Consider the following 19,661-nt stretch of genomic DNA (forward strand, 5'->3'; position numbering starts at 1 on the left):
TTCATCATGCTAAAGATGCATTTCCAAGTTGTAAGGTAAATACATCTTTGGCAGGATGAATGAGACTCAAATGGAAAAGGCAAGACTATAGATATTCAGTAAATGCATTCAGTCCAAGTAATTGACACCAGTGAAAAAATATCTGCTTAAATGAGTCCAAATTTCACACATATATATATGTAAAATAACTTATTACATACATACTACTGAAAATGAAAAAATAATGTCTGCCTAAATGGGTCCAATTTCATGCATATATATTTAAAATAACTTATTACATGCATACTAAGCCTAGAACATTGCCATTGAAGTAAAGGGAACCATAACTCTCAAAACCAAGTAGACTGTGTTATTGCAATAGTATACTTATATATATTTATTTTATGACCCCTAATTTCTAACAGACATTTCAATGAACTGTAGCTAATGCATTTGTTAGGTGGTTCAAAAAATTAATATTTGAAAAATCATCACTAAAGTTATTAACCAACACCATTCTGTGCATTAAATTTGCAAAGGATTCACTGGGCTGTGGCATATAACAACAACATAAAAAAAATAATAGCCACTGATCAATAATTTTAGCTATTGCATTCAAAGAATTTTTTCACCTTGATGTAACATGAATGGCGATTTTTTTTAAAATCCATGTTAAAAAAAGTTGGATTATTTGAGGAGGGAATTTTATACATATCAACTCATCTGGCATATTTCTGTGTACTCCATCAAAGTACAGAGTTGTCAGAGACTTGTCATGCATGTGCTCCCTATCAAGGTTCTTCTGTGCACACTTTGGGTAATGAACCTTGTTTTCAGGTCTGTTGTTCTGATTGTCTTGAATCCTCATAAACTGATTTTTTTAATTAACTTTTTTATTGTATTTCCTTCTTTCTCATAATTCTAATTGATGTGTTTCATTTTCCATTGATGTGTAATTGTATCATAGATGATATTATTTTGTTTATGGGACTGTTGATATATTCAAATTTGTTAAGATTTAAAGCACATATATCAAATTTTAATCAGTTTCTGACATTTTAAATGTTAGTAAAAAATGAATAAGAACCTCTTGTAGAATAGCAATGTTCAAGAGCTTTTGATCAATTTAAGGGATGTTCAATTGACAGAGCTTGGACAAAAGTTTTTTTTCTATTTCATTTTGATTCCTAAGAAAACAAGAACATCTCATGATAGAATAAATACATACATGAATGAAAAAAAGTTAATGAATTGTGTGCTAGCTTGCTCTGTAGACACAGTTATTTTATACTGTGTAATTGGCACTGGCTGCAGAAGGTTTTTCTTTGCCTAATAACATATGTCACCCACAGTGGAGGTCGCAGCGGTAAATCTTGGAGCTCCCCTCGCCTCACCCAACGTACTCAGCAGTCCAACATGGAAAATGTCTTTTTTGGCACCATTGTAAGTGTTTATACTTTCTGTATATTGCATAATAGATATTCATTTTTAGCTTGTCATTTCAGTTTTCTCATTGTCCTTGGTATTCCATATATCACATAGCTTATCTCTACCACCAGTCCTCATCAACTTGCCAAGTCCAATACCCAAATGTGGGGAACAGTAAATGCTTCCCTGGGCCCAGCAGCCTTGGAGACCCAAGGGATTACCTAGGAGCTTAGAGAATGTGTTTGTGGATGTACCCTCAAAAATATGATATTTTATGATATGGGAAATAAGGAGATTGAAGGGTAAGGAGGCCCAGATTCATACTCAGTACCAAGACTCCAGCATTAGATTTTGAGACCTGTTCTTTGCTACAATGGTAAGGGTTAGTGGTGCCATCATTGCATATCCCTCTTTCTATTATTCCTTAACCACCCACAAATCCTATGATCTTCTTGATATCCAGCAAAATTCAGTGTAACAGTGCCATATAATGTTAGAAGAACAAGAGTTTTGTATGTACAGTTCATTTCATCTGACCTGATAGTCAAGAAAAGGAAACAAAAACAACTAAATATTAAGAATGATGGAAGTTTTATGGCCTTGCATTTTTCTGCTTACACCAGGCTTTTACAGCTTTTCTGATGTTGCAGGAAGCTAACAATCAGAAGAATATTATTGTGTCTGAAATTATTGTGTACTTGCAGAACAATACCATCAAGTGTGGTGGTGGTGGAGGTAGCAGCAGTGCTTCATGGCGGTTGGCCCAAGCCCGTGCCACCCACCGCACCATCTGTACCCTTCTGTTAGCTGCCCACACAGCCCTGGCAGCCCAGCTAGAGACTATCATGGCCATTTTGCCTCCATGGGTAGCCAGTGCAGGCAATGCAGGGGCAGCCTCCACTACCCCTTCCACTCCTCAGCCCACACGCCTCAAAGTGGATAACTTATCAGAAGTGGCCAAGGTTGGATTAAAAAATAGCTTTTGATTTTATATTAGTTAACTTTCATATGCTTGAAAATGGGAAACTCCAAATACCAGTTAACTGAGTAAATTATTTGCCGTTGCAATAATATAGTTTGTGTTTTCAACTTAGCATTTTCTCAGTTATAAGCTGGTGATGAATCTCTTGAGGAGTTTTTATTGCTTCACAATAGATACATATGTCTATGGACTCATTAATTGACCTATTTTGTGCACAAGTATGGCCTTTGTTGCTTATTTGCAAAAGGGATAAGGACAATTGTAATATTTATTCATTTGTAAGCAAAAAATCTGCATCATTATGAGCAGGCTCTTTCCATATTGCTTTCATGTACATCTTTTTTTTTTTATCAAAGTTGAGAATTCATCGAAAAAGAAGATTCTGTAGTATGCATAATATTGCCCAAATAACAAAGTATAGTAAAGTTAGGGTCTTAGTGGTCATCTCCATTTCATTGACTCTTGAGCTTGTGGTGGGAAAGCACCCAATACCCTGAGACACAGGGCATATGGGTTACCACATGTTACCTTCTACATGTTTCCCCAGGTATCCATTTGTTAATCATCCTGAAAGATAGTTAAACAGCTGGGTAAGTTGGGTGCCAACCACCCTAGGCCTGGATTAAACTCATGCCCTCGGATTCATTGCTGCAGTCCCTCCATTTTATCGTCACTTTAGGCGGAGCTGGCAGGTTTAGCAGATATGCCACATCATCAGCGCCACCCTCTCTCTCCCTCATATTGTTAAATATTAACTACTTTTAAATAAGCCCTAAATACTCTGTGCCCATTTGATTATATGATGAAATCACATTATTCTCTGAAAGAGTTTTGAGGACAAACAGTGGGTTTGTATACATCCCTGTATGTTGTGGCCACGTGGCTTGTGCAACATTGTTAAATAGGGTGACAAGGCACCACGCCAGTCAACCAAGCCAAATCATCTGGATATTTACCTCATGGGTGGAGTGGGAAATAAGTAAAAACATGATAATTTATAGTGGAGAAAATATAGAGTGAGTGAGTAGTGAGAGAAGAAGGGATGGAGAGTGAGTGAGAAAGAAGAGAACTGGCAACACAGCTGCCTGAGGCAGTCACGCCTAAATCAATCAGTCAGTCAGTCAGTGGGGGCATACGCCGGGGGGCACGTTGCCTCGCCCACCCTACGACGCCAAGCCCGGGGTTCCCTCTGGGCAAGTCTCCACGCAGGCCCCCTTCCCAACCCGAGTACCTCCCAGCAGCATCTATCGACTTGCCCAAGCCACGAACTCCATGGGCATCCCCTTGGCCTTCTCCACTCAGGATTGTCTCTTACAGAGGCAACCCGATGAGCAGGATCAACTTCAGGGTAACATGCCGTGTGCCCGTATAGCCGGAGTTGGCGTTGACGGACTATGCAGGTAATATATGTCGAATCAGTCTCACGGAGTAGTCGCCAGTTTGACACAAAGTCATTCCAGCGATATTCCACGATTCTGCGTAGACATTTATTACCAAAGGCATCAATCCGCCTCTCCAAGTCCCCATTTAGTGTCCATGTCTCACAACCATAGAGTAAGACAGGGAGCACAATGGACTTGAAGATCCGGATCTTTGTCCTTCTGCACAGGTATCGACAATGCCATATACTCGTGTTGAGTGAGTCCATAACACATTGGGCCAGGCCAATCCGATGTAAGACTTCCTGGCCAGACTCACCATTGTTATGAACTACGCTACCAAGATACGTGAAACTTTTTGAGATCTCAACGTCCTCACCACACACATGAACAGACTGTTCTGTTTCATCTAGCAAGCCTCCAAACACCTGTACCTTGGTCTTGGCCCAGGAGGCCTGAAGTCCCAAGGGCTTCGCCTCCTCATGCAGTGCCTCGAGAGCCATCACCAAAACCTCCAGCAATTCTGCCGGGGTTACTGCATCATCGGCAAAAACAAGATCAGTGACCTTGGTATTGCTCCACAATGACTCTGGTCCACAACTCTGTCCATTTCCCAGTCCATACAAGTGTTGAAAAGCAATGGGGCAAGGACACAGCCCTGCCTCACTCCTACATTCACGGGAAAGAAACTAGACAGGCCCCCCCACACTTCACAGCACTCTCTGTCCCAGAATACAGGCCATTTAGCAAACCAATAGTCCTTGCAGAAGATCCCAGAGTGCCTTGCGATGCACTGAGTCAAGCGCCTTCTTGAGATCGACATAGGCTGCAAGCATCCCCTGTCGAAACTCACATTGGCATTCCACCAGTAAGCGAAGCGCTAGGATACAGTCAGTTGTTGATTTATCAGGCGTGAACCCAGACTGTTCAGGTCTCTGCAGCTTCAGCAGCTGGCTGCGAATTCGCATCAGCAATAGGTGGGCAAGCACACTGAGCAGTGTAATTCCACGGTACTTGTTGCAGTCCTGGCGGTCCCCTTTCCCTTTCCAGATAGGGACGACCAATTCCACTCAGGAGGAATGGTACCGGACTGCTATATGGCAGTCAAGACCGCATGCAACCCGCGGATCATGGCCTCACCTCCAGCTTTGAGCAGCTCCACACTGATGTTACAGGTGCCAGGTGCCTTCCCACCCCTCAACTTGGCCACAGCCTCTCAGATCTCAACCAGAGAGGGTAGGCTTTCGTCAATGAGTGGATCAGCATCTGCCACCTGCAACCCAGCAACTGGAAGCTGCCCAAGTGGAGGGTCTGCCATGTACAGCTGCACAAAGTACTCAGCCCAACGAACCCTCTCCCCATCCATGTCCGACACGAGGCAGCCGTCAGCTGTTCGGATAGCACTCACCTGAGAGGAAGACTTGGAGCGGAGCTTCTTCAAGGCTCGGTAAGCAGGTCGGAGGTCATTCGCATTTAAATGGCCCTTTACTTCCTCAGCGAGACCCCTGACATACCTCTCCTTGTCTCTCCTCAGGAGAGCTCTAGTCCTATACAACAAAGCCCTGTATTGGTCCCAATTCACAGCAGGTCTGGCAGCGCGACTCTCCTCAATATTCTCCAGCATCTCCACCGAGGCAAAGCCACTCCTACGCGTAGATCTCAGGCGCTCTCCAATGCACTCCTTGGCAGCTCACAGAGTCTCACGTTTGAAGGTATTCCACAGTTCTACAGGGTCCTCCAGGGTGCTGAGCACATCGAACCGATTTGAGACTGTCACTGTATACTCCTGAGCACATGCCAGGTCCTTCAGCCTCTCGAGATGGAACACAGAAGTGTTGCATCTCGAGATTCTTCTTTACCTGACATAAAGCTTGAGTGTTGCAAAGAACTCAGCACTCCGATAAACCCTGCAGTTCTGAAGGATCCTCCAACGAGTACTTACAAGGATGTGGTCAATCTCCTTAGCTACCCCTCAGGCATAGCTATACCAAGTCCAGCAGTGCAGCTCTGGTCTCTGGTACCAGGAACCCACAATTCTCAATCTTCTGGATTTTGCAAAATTCTGGAGGAGAGAGCTGTTGATGTTCCTGGTACCAGAACCATGGGGACCAACACAGAGCTCGTAGCCAACCCTGTCAGTGCCAGTAGTAGCATTGAAGTCGCCCAGAACAATGAGTGTGTCCTGGGGAGGGCACTAGTCTAATACGGAGTCGAGTTTGGCGCAGAACATCTTCTCTTCAGTTTCACGCATCTCAGTAGGAGCATACACTGCAACAAGAGACGTGAAGCCCAGTGTGCTTCAGCCTCACTCGCATTATACGCTCATCAACTGGAGCAACCTCAACCACAAATGGCAGCAGATGGCTGGAGATGCCCATAGCTACCTCCTTGACATGGAAGCCATTGCTCATGCCGACCCAGTAGAAGGTGTACCCCCTTACTGATCTTGCCACTACCAGGCCTCCTCATCTCAGAGAGTGCCACTATGTCCACCCTCAGCCTTCTGAGCTCATTGGCTAGGTAGGACAGTCGATCATCGTCTGAGAGGCTCCAAACGTTCCAGGAGCCCACACGCAGAGCCCTCCAAAGTTTAACCTGGGCCTGGTTCTGCGGGCGGGCGTAGCCTCTGCACCACCCCGACCACCCCCAAAACAAAAAGAGGGGCTAGGGGGCCCTTCCTCCTTCGAGGTGCAGGGGTCCTGTAGGCTTTGCCCTGCACCCGTCACTGACGGCAGGCTCCCCAGATGCGGATGCATCGTGGAAGCCTGCCACACGGTCGGGCCCCGCAGCAAGACCGGATCAAGGTCAAGGCTCGAGCCCCGACCCCGACCTCTACTTTTTAATTTGTTTTTGGCAAAGGATAATTTTTAGTTGGGGGGAGGGGGTGCAAACCCTTCCCCCAACCAGCCCAGATCAGGGGCTGGCCTGACTGCTCACCGTAGGGCAGGGACGCAGGACCCCTGGGAGGATTAATCCCCCGGTTACCCAAAGAAAGAAGCATGAACAGGAGAGAGAGAGAGAGAGAGAGAGAGAGAGAGAGAGAGAGAGAGAGAGAGAGTGAGAGTGAGAGTGAGAGAGAGAGAGAGAGAGAGAGAGCGAGCTCGGGGAGGTTGAGGACGCTGCATTCCTCATTCAGATAGACCTTACGCCTAAAGTGACAATAAAATGGTAAGATTATAGGCATTCTACCCACAGAGGCACAAATAACATTGGATATGGTTAAACTGCTTCAGCTTCCTAAATAAATAGACCAAAGAAAAGTATTCCTTGATGTATGCAACTTTTATATGAATCATTTTTCTTGTCTTGTTTATGACGCTGCTGATTGAAGACACCTAACAGTGCTGTGAGCATTTTGAGTTTGTTTGAACACTCAACCAGTCTTACTATAGAAAAAAAAGATGTTAGTAAAAGCATGTTTTTTTTCATATTTTTCATGCTTTAATGATTTACTGGATTATAAATGCTCATATTATGGATATTCCATGAGCTTTGACATTATTCTTAACATTGTGGCCAAAAGATATAATGAAATGAGTCACCACACAAGGGATGGGAAATTAACTAAGCTATTCCTAAAGCGTTATTGATCTTGCATGCTGCCAGGAGTGTTACTTTGCTCTCATTGGAGGACAAACGCCTCGCTTTGATCGCCGCCATGCTGAGAGGACAAGGGTAATTGTGCTCCATGTGCACCTATGTGTGTATGAATGCATGCATGTGTCATAATTTCCTTATGCATATTTGTATTGCAAGGCTTGTTAAAGACACCATTCCCCCTATGAAAACTTTTTAAAAAAGTAACCTTTTATAAGTGTAAATGCTTTTTTTTTTTTTTTTTTTTTTTTTTTTTCCTGAGCTGCATTAGTAATGACTTGCTCACCCATATTCAATCTCAGACCATTTCTGTGATGAATTAACCATTAATTGGGATGTACCCTCCACATCGTCACCATTGTTCCCCTGTATCCTACACTAAGCAGCTGCAGGGTAAAAATTAAAGAAGTCATTTGAAGGACAAAAGATAGTCCAGTGAATGGGTCATGTAGACATACACAGCTGTCATCCATGAAGCATGCAACTACACATATTAGCCTTTCCAGTAATTTAAGATGCAAAGCTTGTGTACCATTGTAACATTATTCTCTCTGTTTTGTTCTCTCTTTAGAATATTCTAAAAGACATTATTAGCTCTGGTATGCTTTTTCATGCTTTGCTAAGCTTACAAATGATGTTCTGATTTCGTACCCAATGCAAAATTAAGAATATCTTAATATCTTTTTGGTTTATTTGTTTTAATCAACTTCAATTTCCTTTGTATGTTTCCTGTATAACTGTCCTCAGTAACTATATATTGTTTTCTATGGTTTAATTGCTGTGTAATGTAATGAAAACCATAATAAGGACCTATGATGACATTTATTTCTCTCAGAGAAGTTTAAATCTCAAAGTGAAATAATTTTTGTCTGCATGCTACATACATTTAGGACCAAATTTATCAGGACAAGATGCACTGACTAGCAGCATTCAGGTCATTATTTGCTGTTTACAGTGGAGTTTTTATGAGGAAAAGTATCATGGAAGCATAACGAATGACTAATTATTTAACAGAAGAGCAAGGAATGCATGAGACTGCTGTCTATTAATATGAATGGTTTAGGTGATGAGGAAAAGAGGAGTGATGATTGAAAATTTTGTGAATGGTAGAGCAGATGTGTTGGGAGTGAGTGAAATGCATATTAGAGGAACTGGTGTGAGTGATGGTAGAGAGGGTACGTGGGAGGGTGTACGTACCTGGGGGGGTTGTATGGACGGGGATGGATGAGAAGTATAGAGGCAGGAGTTAGGAAGGATGTGCTATTATGATGTCTGAAAGAGTGTGGAATGGTGTGATTGATTATGGTTGGAAGGGATCAAGAATTGTGTGGGTGAAAGGAAAAGTAGGTTTAGTAAACTATGCATGGGTGTGTATTTATGCACCAGTAAATGTGAAAAGTAAAAAAGGACTGAGGGGAAGGGAAGCTTTTTGGGAGGAATTGAATGCATGTTTGAAGAGTTTTGAGAAAGCAAGGAAACTTATTATGATGGGAGATATGAATGCTAAAGTCGGTGATGAATGTGTGATGGATGTGGTGGGAAAATGGGAGATACCTGGGAAGAATGAAAATGGAGAGTGGCTGGTGGACATCTGTGCTGAGAGGGGGCTGTTCCTAGCGAACACTCTTTCAGCACAAGAATATCCACCGATACACATGGAAGAGTGGGGAAGATTATGAGCAGAAAGGATTGATTGATTATGTGGCAGTAGATGGAAGACTTGGAAAGGATATTTGTGACGCGAAGGTGGTAAGAGGAATGTTCGAGCACTCTAACCATCTTGCAGTGCTAGCAAAATTAAGGCTGAAGGAAAAGTGGGTATTTAAAAAGAAAGGTGAAGTAAAAAAGGAAATATTGAAGATAGAATAGTTATAGGAAAAAGAAATAAAAGATTAGTATGCACGTGAAATGGCAGAGGCCTTAATAAAAAAATGGGAAAGTGTAAAAGATAGTACAGATATTGAAAAGTTTTTTTGGAACATTTAAAGAAGTAATGTTGACCACAACAAAAAAAGTGCTAGGGATGAAAGTGGTGAGGGATGGAAAAAGAAAAGGATTCATGGTGGACAGATGAGATAAGAAGGATAGTAAAAGAGAAAAGGGAACTTTTTAAGAAAACTCAAGAAAGAAATGTGGCTGAGCAAGTTAAAAGGGAAAGGAAAAAGAAATATAGAAAATGCAAAATGTAATTAAAACAAGCAATAAAATAAAGTAAGAAGAGAGTTGATGAAGACTTTGGAAAAAGACTAGTGAAAATATAAAAGAAACAGAAAATCATATTGGAAAGAAGTAAAGAACGAAAGAAATGCAGAAAATATCTCCCCAAGTAAAATAAATGTAGTTATGGATGAGAATGGAAAAATGTTGAAAGACGGGGAAGCTGTGAAGGAGAGATGGAGAGAATATTTAAAAAACTTAAAGAATTTTGAAGATGGAGGTCCAGCAGTTGTAACAGCAGTAATTTTGAGTGGAGGTAGAGGAGGAGTATATAAAGAAAAAAGTATAACATATGAAGAAGTAAATCAAGGAATAAAAAGATTAAAGAATGGAAAGGCAGCAGGAATTGATGGAATTACAGCAGAAATGTTGAAATGTTGAAGTGTGGAGGACATGTAGTTACTAAATGGATGGTCAAGATATGTGAAGTGGCGGGGGGGGGGGGCAGACTGGACAAAAGCCATCATTGTCCCAGTTTACAAGGGGAAGGGCAGGAGAGGGGAGTGTGGGAGCTATAGAGGTATAAGTCTGCTGAGTATGCCTGGAAAGGTATATGGAAAAGTCATAATAGAACTTACAGAAGAGAAAATCAGTGAAGAACAAGGAGGCTTCAGGAAGGGAAGGGTTGGTGTGGATCAGATATTTTCCTTCAGGATGGTAGTAGAATTAATATTAGCGAAAGGAAAAAAGCTATATGCTGCCTTCATGGATCTAGAGAAAGCTTATGACAGAGTTAATTGGCTGGCATTGTGGGACATCTTAAAGATATATGGTGTGGGAGGAAAACTGCTTAATGCAATAAAGTCTTTCTATAAGGATGCATTTGCATGTGTCAAAATTAGTGGAGAAACAAATGAACATTTTGAGATAAAAGTGGGATTAAGGCAGGGGTGTGTCATGTCACCATGGTTGTTTAATATTTATATGGATGGTGTTATGAGAGAAATGAAGGGCAGAGTAGGGGAAATTGGAGTAAAAATGTATGTTGAGGAATGGAAGTGGGTGCTGAATTCAATCTTATTTGCTGATGACACAGTGCTCATTGCAGAAAATGAAAGTGACTCACAAAATTTGGTCAGTGTCTTTGATAGTGTGTAAAATGAGAAAGCTGAAAGTAGATGTCAACAAAAGCAAAGTGATGGTTTGTAAGTGGAGTAGAAGTGAGGTTGTGGATTTTGTATACTCATATAGAGTGGGAATTGAATGTGAAAAAGAATGCAAAATAATTTTGAATGGTGAAGAAATGGAGGAGGTTAATGAGTTTAAGTACCTTGGATCAGTTATGTGTAAGCATGGTGGTATGGAGGGAGAGATAAGAGAAAGGGCATTGCAAGGAAGAAGGGTGGTAGGGTCTTTGGGACGTATCATGAATGGCAGAAGTGTGAGCATGGAGGTAAAGAGGGATTTGGGAAATACAGTAATAGTACCAACCCTCATATATGCAAGTGAAACATGGGCCTGGAATGAAAGTCAGAGGTCTAGAGTGCAGGCAGTGGAAATGAGTTATTTAAGGAGTGCATGTGGTGTGAGTAGAATGGATGGAATGAGTAATGAAAGTGTGTATGAGTGTTTTGGAATGTGTCACAGGGGTGAAGGAAAGTGTGGAGTAATGGAAGTGAAACGACAGACTTTAAAGTGGTTTGGCCACATGGAGCGAATGGAGGAGAGTAAGATGACCAGGAGGGTGTATGTGAGTGAGATAGAGGGAGGGAATGTTAGAGGGCGACCTCCAGTGAAATGGAGAGATAGGGTGCAGGAGTATGGCAGTGAGAGGGGTGAAAGATCCTTGAGAAACTTTGAGCAGGCAAGGAGGGAGTGTCTGGATAGAGAAAGATGGAAACTCTTCTGCCGTGGCCATCCCCTGGTGGGAGCTCCTAGGAGCAGGCATCAAAGATGAATGAATGAATGAGCTTTATTATAGTTTAAGAGATCAAGACTATATCAGATATACTTTCAGACTGTTGATTGCGAAGAGGACTTCTTGGTTGTGGCCAACAGTGATATAGCACAGCTGTGTGCTGAAAACATTCTTCTCTGGCAACATTTTCTTACAGTGGTAATGAATTCAGATGCTGTGAGGCAACACCTAGCCAAGCAGCACCACATTCAACGGGTATGTTACATCCTTTCTTTGTTAGTTGAATTGATGTTTACGTTTTCACATAAAGAACAGTTAATTATAATAGCTTTTTCTTTAGAGTTTCAGTTTTAGGAATGCTTTATTTCATGTAAATGCTACATTTCAACTTTTTTTTCTTTTTAACATGGATTTTTCATACCAGTACAGTACCCTCTCGAGTTTCCTGCTATCCGAGTTTCACGATCCTCCAGTTTAGTGCTTAGTCCTAAATTCTTACCATCACGACTTTCGCGCTCCTTTGACATGTTCGGGTCACGTCTACCTACCGTCGGCCTCATGCGTGCTGCTTTAAAAGGCAGTGTCCAACCATTGGGGCTATGGGCAACCGCAGTTGCCCGTATGCACAACCGGGAGCGAGTTGTTGGTTGTCCATATGAATGGAAAACGGTTGTGAGTACGAGCGTGGGTACATGGGTACCTCACGGCTGTATGTAAACAAACAGACGACGGCAATGGCTGAGGAGTGAGGAGCAGTGGAAGATGGCCCACCAAGAGACTCGTAAAATGGACTGGCAGAGCTTCCTTGTTTACTACTTGATTAACAAGATAAGAGAACACCCCATGATGTGGAACCACAGTCCAAAAAACTTTTTTTCAAGTCTTTGAAAATTGTAGATCTCCCAGTGATGTTTTCCTTTTCTTCTTCTTCTTCTTCTTTTGACTGTAATGCACGGCAGCAACGGTGAAAAGTAATAGTGAAAAATAGCTAAAGGGCATAGAAAAGCAAACTCAGGGAAAAAAAGAGCAGAAAAACACCTAAGTTCAGGGTGAAGTGTATAAGTGCGCACTGTTGAGTAACTAAGGGCCACTTTCACAGTCACTTTGTTTGTTTTGATCCTTACCAGTGGCAGCGATCGCCGCTTAGTATTTCACGAGAAACTGGCCGATGGGGTAGTGGCGGCCGCAGACGAAGCGAGAGATGTTGAGAGTGTTTGGTAAGTGCGGGGCTAGGCTAACCCCGCAGCTGCCACTACCTGATCGGCCAGTTTCACGTGGAAATACCATGGCGGCGACTGCCGCCATTGGTAACGGTCAAAGGAAACAAAATGACTGTGAAAGCGGTCGTAAGTGCATGTTGTGAAGTATAAAAAATTGTGATAACAAGGGAGTAAAGTCAGAAAAAGTCATTATTTTCCACGGGTCGGAACCAATAAGCGCTTTTACATGGATTTCAATACCTCGAGTTTCGCGATCCTCGAGTTTAGCACCATACCTTCGGAATGAAGCAAGCGTGAAACTCGAGAGGGTACTGTAGTTGTCTTACATGTATCACTGTATATCACTGGTGGCCATTATTTGATGCCATTTACAGGACCTCAACCATTTTGTGCTTTATTAGGAAACCTCTGCAAAAAAATAAAATGTTATTATAGTACCAGCCGGTAGATACAGTGCAGACTGTCCAGTCCAATTCAACATAAAAATAGTCATCATTTCAATTCTGAAATGTCTTATAATATATAAATGATAATTACCTAAAAGATAGCTGTCAGAAAAACCAACACCACAGATTCTACATGCGACAAGCAGACTCCATTCACCTATTTAATCCCTTCCCTTCTTTACATGACTAACATCACTGGTTAGGTTTTCAGGTTGTTTGTTTGTAACTCATCTTTGTAAGTAAATCATCTTTATAGGAAGTAAGATTTTTCATGGAACCCATATGGCACAGCTGTAGTTGAGTATGAATAGGAGAATAAATTTCCTCACCAATATGTGAATGCTATGATGGCTGTCAGAAACAACAGGTAGTTTGACTCCTTCATTTATTTATTGATTTAGAATAAAGTTCTATGAAGCTGAGATTTACCAATCTTTTAACTTCTTGTGAAAGTAGAGGTACATAATCATCTTACAGTGCTTACACAGTAATGTTAATTTTCCCATTAATTTTCACAGTACTTAAATTTTTATATATTTTCAACTTCCACTTTTTTTCAGGTGAAAAGGTTTGCCGAAGCATTTTTTGTCATTGATAATCCCCGTCCCTCTGCTAGTGGATGTTATGACAGTAATTACCAGAACTACGTGTTGGTTTCGGAGGCTGTGAGACGTTCCCGTTACTTCAATCTTCTGCCACCTCTGGCTATAGAGTGCACAGAGGTGAGGGTCACTGCAGCTACATTAATGGCTTATATTTCATTGTTTATTGTAGTGAACCTCACTGTGATAATTTAATATTTCAGATGGATGGTGATGTGGCTACACTCCCTGTAATTTTTGAAGATCAGTACCAACATGTTGCAGAGTTTGCACGCAGAAGGTCCATTGTTAGCCGCAAGTCAGGTGGGCTTTGAAGCATTAGTCAAGTGAACAATTAGATCTTCATTGCTTTGGTCTTTTTGTTCATTTGTTTAACTTTCAAACTTTAAAGTCACAATTCTGCTATGTTTTGTTATTAACAGAATTCTCAAGATTTGCACTAATTTAATTTGTGATAATTAGTATTTTCCTTTATTGATGACAATATTTCATGCTTAGAGGTTTAAAAGCACTAACAGAAGAAATGCAAATTTTGTTCTTATGACTAAATATTGATTCTTCATTCTAAGAGGTAACTAGGGAAACCTTATGTAAAGTATTTAGCCACATGCTCTTGAAAGGAGCCATGAAATGTATAGCTGAACTTTTATCTTGAGTTAATTTACATAATTATTGTTCATTTCAGAAAATTATCTGAGTGCAACGGATATACAAATTGCAGTGGACCAATTGGATGGAGAGAATGTGAAGAGAGAGGTCATTCCTCCAGATGTTACTCGACCAGAGCCACAAACTCGTAATGGCCTCAAACCTTTGGCGGCTGAAGCTCATGTCACAGTTCTTTCCCACTTGGAGTCTAAACCCACCCTCAATCATGACTCCAAGTCACTCTCCAGCCAAGAGAATAAGTCTCTTGCTAGCACTACTTTTGATTCCAAGGCAGCCAGCACAAGTGGCTATGAATCCAGAGGAACTAGTAATACAGAAGGAAAAGTCTCAAAACTTGCAGCCAAAAATACAAAATCTCCAGCATTGGGAGTAAAACCATCTATTCCAAATTATGTCATGGACAAAGATCCAAAGGGAACCCTAAAAGGCAAAGGGAAGGGTGGGGAGGGTAGATCACGCAGCAGTGACTCACGGGTATCCTCGGTACACAGTGGTGGTAGTGGCAGTAGTAAACACACTTTAGGTAGTGGTTCTGAAAGTGATGAAAAGACCCTTGGTTCTAAGGCATCTAAAGGTTCCAAGAGTTCCAAAGCCTCAGAATGCTCTGCTAATAAGGAAGAATCTGAGCCGGAAGACAAACCACCACTGCCTCCTCGCACAGACAAAATGCCTAAAGATTTTAAGCCTCCAATTCCTCCCAAGACTCATAAGCTTCCAATGCCTAGAAATAGTTTAAAAGAGAAGTTAAAAAATAACCTAAAACTAGAATTACGGTTACCTGCTAGTCAAGGTTCTGCATATAAAAGAGCAAAATTTAAGCTAAAGCTAATTCAGAGAGCCCAGCAGCTAAGGTCAAACTCCTCCAGCCATCAACACAAAAGCAAAAGGGCACAAGCAAATGCCATTGCTGAGAATGTGGTGCTCCTCAAGTACCGTAAACTGGAACCTTCACTTAGTATGCCCTACAATCTTGGGGCTCATACTCCAGGAAGCAGTGGAGGTGGGGACCAAATTATGAGACATTCACAGAGTACACTATCTATGCCTTCCTTCCTGTGGGAGGTAGCTACAGCCTCCTCCCCAGGTATCACTGAGTCCATGCCAGACCTGCTGGCAACAGACTCTGAATCTTCCTCAGAAATCAATCCTAAGGGTCCTGTTGTTCCACCTGCTAGACCTGTACGTCTGGAACGTAATCCACCAATTCTCTCCAATGTTGAAGTTGGCCTTGTTTCTGCCTCTGATTCAACTTTAATACAAATTGGTGGTGAAAAAGTAGAAGCAAAAGGAATAAATAAAAAAGCTACGTCTCCTGTAAAAAAGACACCTGACAATCCTAAGCCTTTGATTCTTCACCAAGATTCCTCCTCAAATAGTGACATAACCTCTGAGCAGAGTGGATGGGTCTCTAACTCTAGTCGTCAAAGTTCGGGGTCCTCAAGTGGCCAAATTAGTCCTGATTTAGACATAAAACAATACCCAATTAAGGACTTGCTCTCAGCAACTTCCACTGTACAGTTTAAGGCCAATGGTGCACCCAGTAATGGCTCAAATTCCAATGGAACAAAGAGCAACACACTAAAGTCTAGTGGAAGCAAGGGTAATTCCTCCAAAAGTAGCCGAAGCAAAAGCAATGGAGCAAAAATTAATGGACCCCAAATACCCAAGGCTTCAATGACTGATGTTGGCAGTAAAACCTTACCAGGAGTTAAGTACAAAAACAAGCCTGGGTCCAGGAGCCCAGCCAATCATAGAGTTAGTAGGTCAGAAGCCCGTGCACAAGGTCATAAGGGAATTGGAAAAGAAACCACTCAAAGGTCTGCTTCCAATGATCAGCTTCAAATAAAACAAAGGAAAAGTCCTCATAGGAAAGAAGTAAAAAAGTCCCAGTCATTGCAAAAAGTAAACAATACAACAAGAGGAGATCCACATGTGTATGAAGAAGTACCCCTCCCACCCCCCCCAAAGGAGTTTCAGGATCCCTTACCTGGCTTGAGGGATGCATTGAGGAGAGGGGGCTATGCCACCACTGGTAGGATACCTCGGGAAGATAGGGCAGCCAAGCATGTCATAAGTGGGTATAAGGACAGGCCAAGAAGTGAAAGTCCAAAGACAGAGACTGGAAAAGTTCAACGTGATGATGGTTACAAGAGTGAGCGCAGCCATGGTAGTTCTCATACAGTCACCCCAAGACACAGTGGGGAATTTGAACTTGAGGACATGGCCAATGTGTATGAAAGTGTCAGTGAGGTTCTCAATGATGTTAAAAGGACCTCCAGAAAAGCAGGTCATGGACATGACAAGTTTAATTCTCTACCGTCAATGAGAAGACGACACCAGTCTACTGGTCCTGGACGGCCAGAGAAAAGAGGACCAAGCAGAAAGATGGCTGGCACACCTGATCGTTTATCAGAACCAACACCCACAAAAATGAACCAGCACCACATTAATGGCACAGAGCGAGTCCGCACCCAGTCTGCTCCCCCACCCAACCTTGAAAAAAGTGATTCATTGAAGGAATCCTCCAGCCCTCGTGAAAAAGATCCCAAACCTCAGAGGAGATTAGATTCCTTCTCTTCAAAATCTGACCCTCTGACACAGCTGGCAGACAGCAAATGTACACTACTTGAGCTTTTTCTTGAGCAGCAGGGGGCCAGTGTTTGGGCTCACCGGGAGGCCCAGCGAGAGTTGCTCAAGGCTGCTCAGTCAGCTGCCAAAAAGGAGGCTCTAAATAATGAAGCAAGACTCCTACAAGAAGCTGCAAGGAAAACAGAAGATCATTGCAAACTAAATGCAGATCTAAAGAGCAAGTCAGAGCTTGTAAATGATAACTTTGAAGATAACATGTCAGACATTCCCCCTCCTCCCAGGCCACCCTCACCAAGGTAACTACCCAGTGGAGGTTTTCTTTTCTCTTAATCTTGTTTATATTTTAATTTCTTAATTTCAATGAGAAATTTGCTTAGTAATAATTCATATTCAAAGCCTTTTAGTCCATATATTTAATACCATTTTAAAGACAGGCAACCTTCCTTTTGATACATGCAATTTATCATTTATTTGAAAGCATGATTGGTTAAAAGTTTCAGGTTTGCAATAGGATAAATACTAACTTTTTAAGGTAAGATACATGCTATATGGAATCACTGCATCAGATTGAGATTACTTTTTATGTATGTTGGATACAGCTGTGTGGGGCACATGTTACCAAGGACGTTGGACTGTGAAGTCAAGAGTTCAATGCCTCTCACATGCTATGTGGCACAAATTCTCAGGCTTGAAAAAAAAAAATTAGATTTAGAAGGATGAACCATTCTGTTTTCTTCTTAGGGATCGAAATGAACCCAAGTGCACCTGCCCCAGTGAGCTGCGGAAGGAACGTGGCCGCCTGGAGGACCCACCAGATGTGCTGCCTCCAAGACTCCATCCCCCTGTAGCAGACACCCTTGCATTTGTTAAAGCAAAAGAAGAATTCAAACAGCAAATGAATTTCCAGGGATTACTGTACAGGTATTGCTTTCTAGTTTCTTTGAATGCCTCAAATATATTCAAATGGCTTTTTTTTCAACTGATGAGTTATTGTAAACTGCAACCACTATTAATGATGAGTAGTAAAGTATGGTAAGGGGGTGAAATGTACATAATGAGACTAGGGGCATGTGCACCAGCATTGGTAATTGAAGCAATGAGAACAGTTTTATCTTCAGCATGATGACCAACACAACTCTCCTGTCATGAAAGCCTTGCCAACCATGGCTTCTGTCATACAGCCTCTGTCATCAATGGTGGATCGGGGGGGGGGGGGGCTTAGAACCTAAATTGTGCCCTTTCAAAGATTCACTGAGATCTGGGGGGTATCATTCTAGTGAACACTACTACTAGCCTACTAATTATAATGATGATAATAATAATAATAACAATACTATTACTTTAGTACTATTACTATTATTATTAATAATAATAATAATAATAATAATAATAATAATAATAATAATAATAATAACAGATCTAACTAATTGCAATGCTAGCAAATATTATGTGATTATTAAACAAGAAAGATATATATATATATATATATATATATATATATATATATATATATATATATATATATATATATATATATATATATATATATATATATATATATATATATATATATATATATATATATATATATATATATAAACATGGTATGGTATGGCACCCATCTTGTATATCAGCCCCCCCTTCACCTGGAGCTGGATCTGCCACTGTCTCTCATTATGTATGCTTGCTAGTTGACTTTTGTAGACCAGTACTCCTGTACTCAGCACTGACTCCAAACATTATTGGTAGCATGGCAATAATCTTCAAACCACTAGACTTGTGGTTCCCAAACTGTGTTCCACAGAACCCCAGGGTTCTCTGATAGGTCACCGAGGGTTCCATGTACTATCAAAGCACTCATCCAATACATGCCTGACTTAAATGTCTGTAGTTATTGACAGGCATATTTCAATAACAGGAAGAAATATTGGGATGTTTGAATTTTGAACTAAAATAAACATTCGTTAAATGTTCATCACTCGTGACTTCACAATTCATCCTTCTAACGGTTAGAGCATCCCTCTTGGGCCCCCGGGGAAGTGATGCCACTCCATCCCATCCCACGGGGGATGTGTGACTCATGCTTCTGAGTCAGACAATCTCGAAAAGGGGGAATGACATTCTGACATAGCAACAAGGGTGCACTGGGCAAAAGAGCTTGAAAACCCCTGGTCCAACCCTACTTATCAAGGAAAATTAAGAGCTATTTGAAATTACAACTGATCAGTCACTTCAAATATCATGTACACTAACAACTACTCCAACTTTCATTTTGTCATTCTGCCCATATCCAAACTGGCTTGTATCTATCCAAACATAAAGATGCAACATGGCTGGTTAGGCCGGCCAACAAATTTAAAAAAATCAGTCAGTCAGTGACTCAGCCTCTCTTGACACACACAGATATTGTCCCTAACACACCAGCTGAGCAAAAATGCCCAACCGCCTCCTTATCAAACTGTCAAAGTCGGTGCATTTTGTTGTTTATTCATTGTTTCTTAGTGTCTAGTGTGTTTTAATGTCAAAATACTGCAACTTAAAAGACCAAGGAACACTGCCAAAATTAAAGGAGAGGTGCTATTCACTGTACCTGTTATGTCAGTAGGGTCTGTTGTGATATTGTTCTGTATCCAAACTTTGTCCGCATCCAGTTGGTCCAATGGCTCTGATATGTCAGATATGGGAGGGATTTCTA

The 19,661-nt window shown here is 41.5% G+C and overlaps 1 protein-coding gene across 3 annotated transcripts in view; it reads left to right on the forward strand.

The window, feature by feature from the left end:
- LOC126995501 (uncharacterized) overlaps positions 1–19,661 on the forward strand; it is a 59,538-nt gene that overhangs the window by 31,890 nt on the left and 7,987 nt on the right. For 2 of the 3 annotated variants that reach the window (XM_050855089.1, XM_050855091.1), the window contains 8 exons: positions 1,332–1,422; positions 2,112–2,369; positions 7,375–7,443; positions 11,540–11,695; positions 13,667–13,828; positions 13,912–14,011; positions 14,394–17,262; positions 17,708–17,887. In XM_050855089.1, coding sequence (XP_050711046.1) covers positions 1,332–1,422; positions 2,112–2,369; positions 7,375–7,443; positions 11,540–11,695; positions 13,667–13,828; positions 13,912–14,011; positions 14,394–17,262; positions 17,708–17,887 — 3,885 coding nt within the window. The remainder of the gene's footprint in view (positions 1–1,331; positions 1,423–2,111; positions 2,370–7,374; positions 7,444–11,539; positions 11,696–13,666; positions 13,829–13,911; positions 14,012–14,393; positions 17,263–17,707; positions 17,888–19,661) is intronic. The other variant, XM_050855092.1, reaches the window with a different exon arrangement.

The sequence above is a fragment of the Eriocheir sinensis genome, chromosome 8 (assembly GCF_024679095.1).
Source record: "Eriocheir sinensis breed Jianghai 21 chromosome 8, ASM2467909v1, whole genome shotgun sequence".
In the NCBI taxonomy this organism is placed as follows: domain Eukaryota; kingdom Metazoa; phylum Arthropoda; class Malacostraca; order Decapoda; family Varunidae; genus Eriocheir; species Eriocheir sinensis.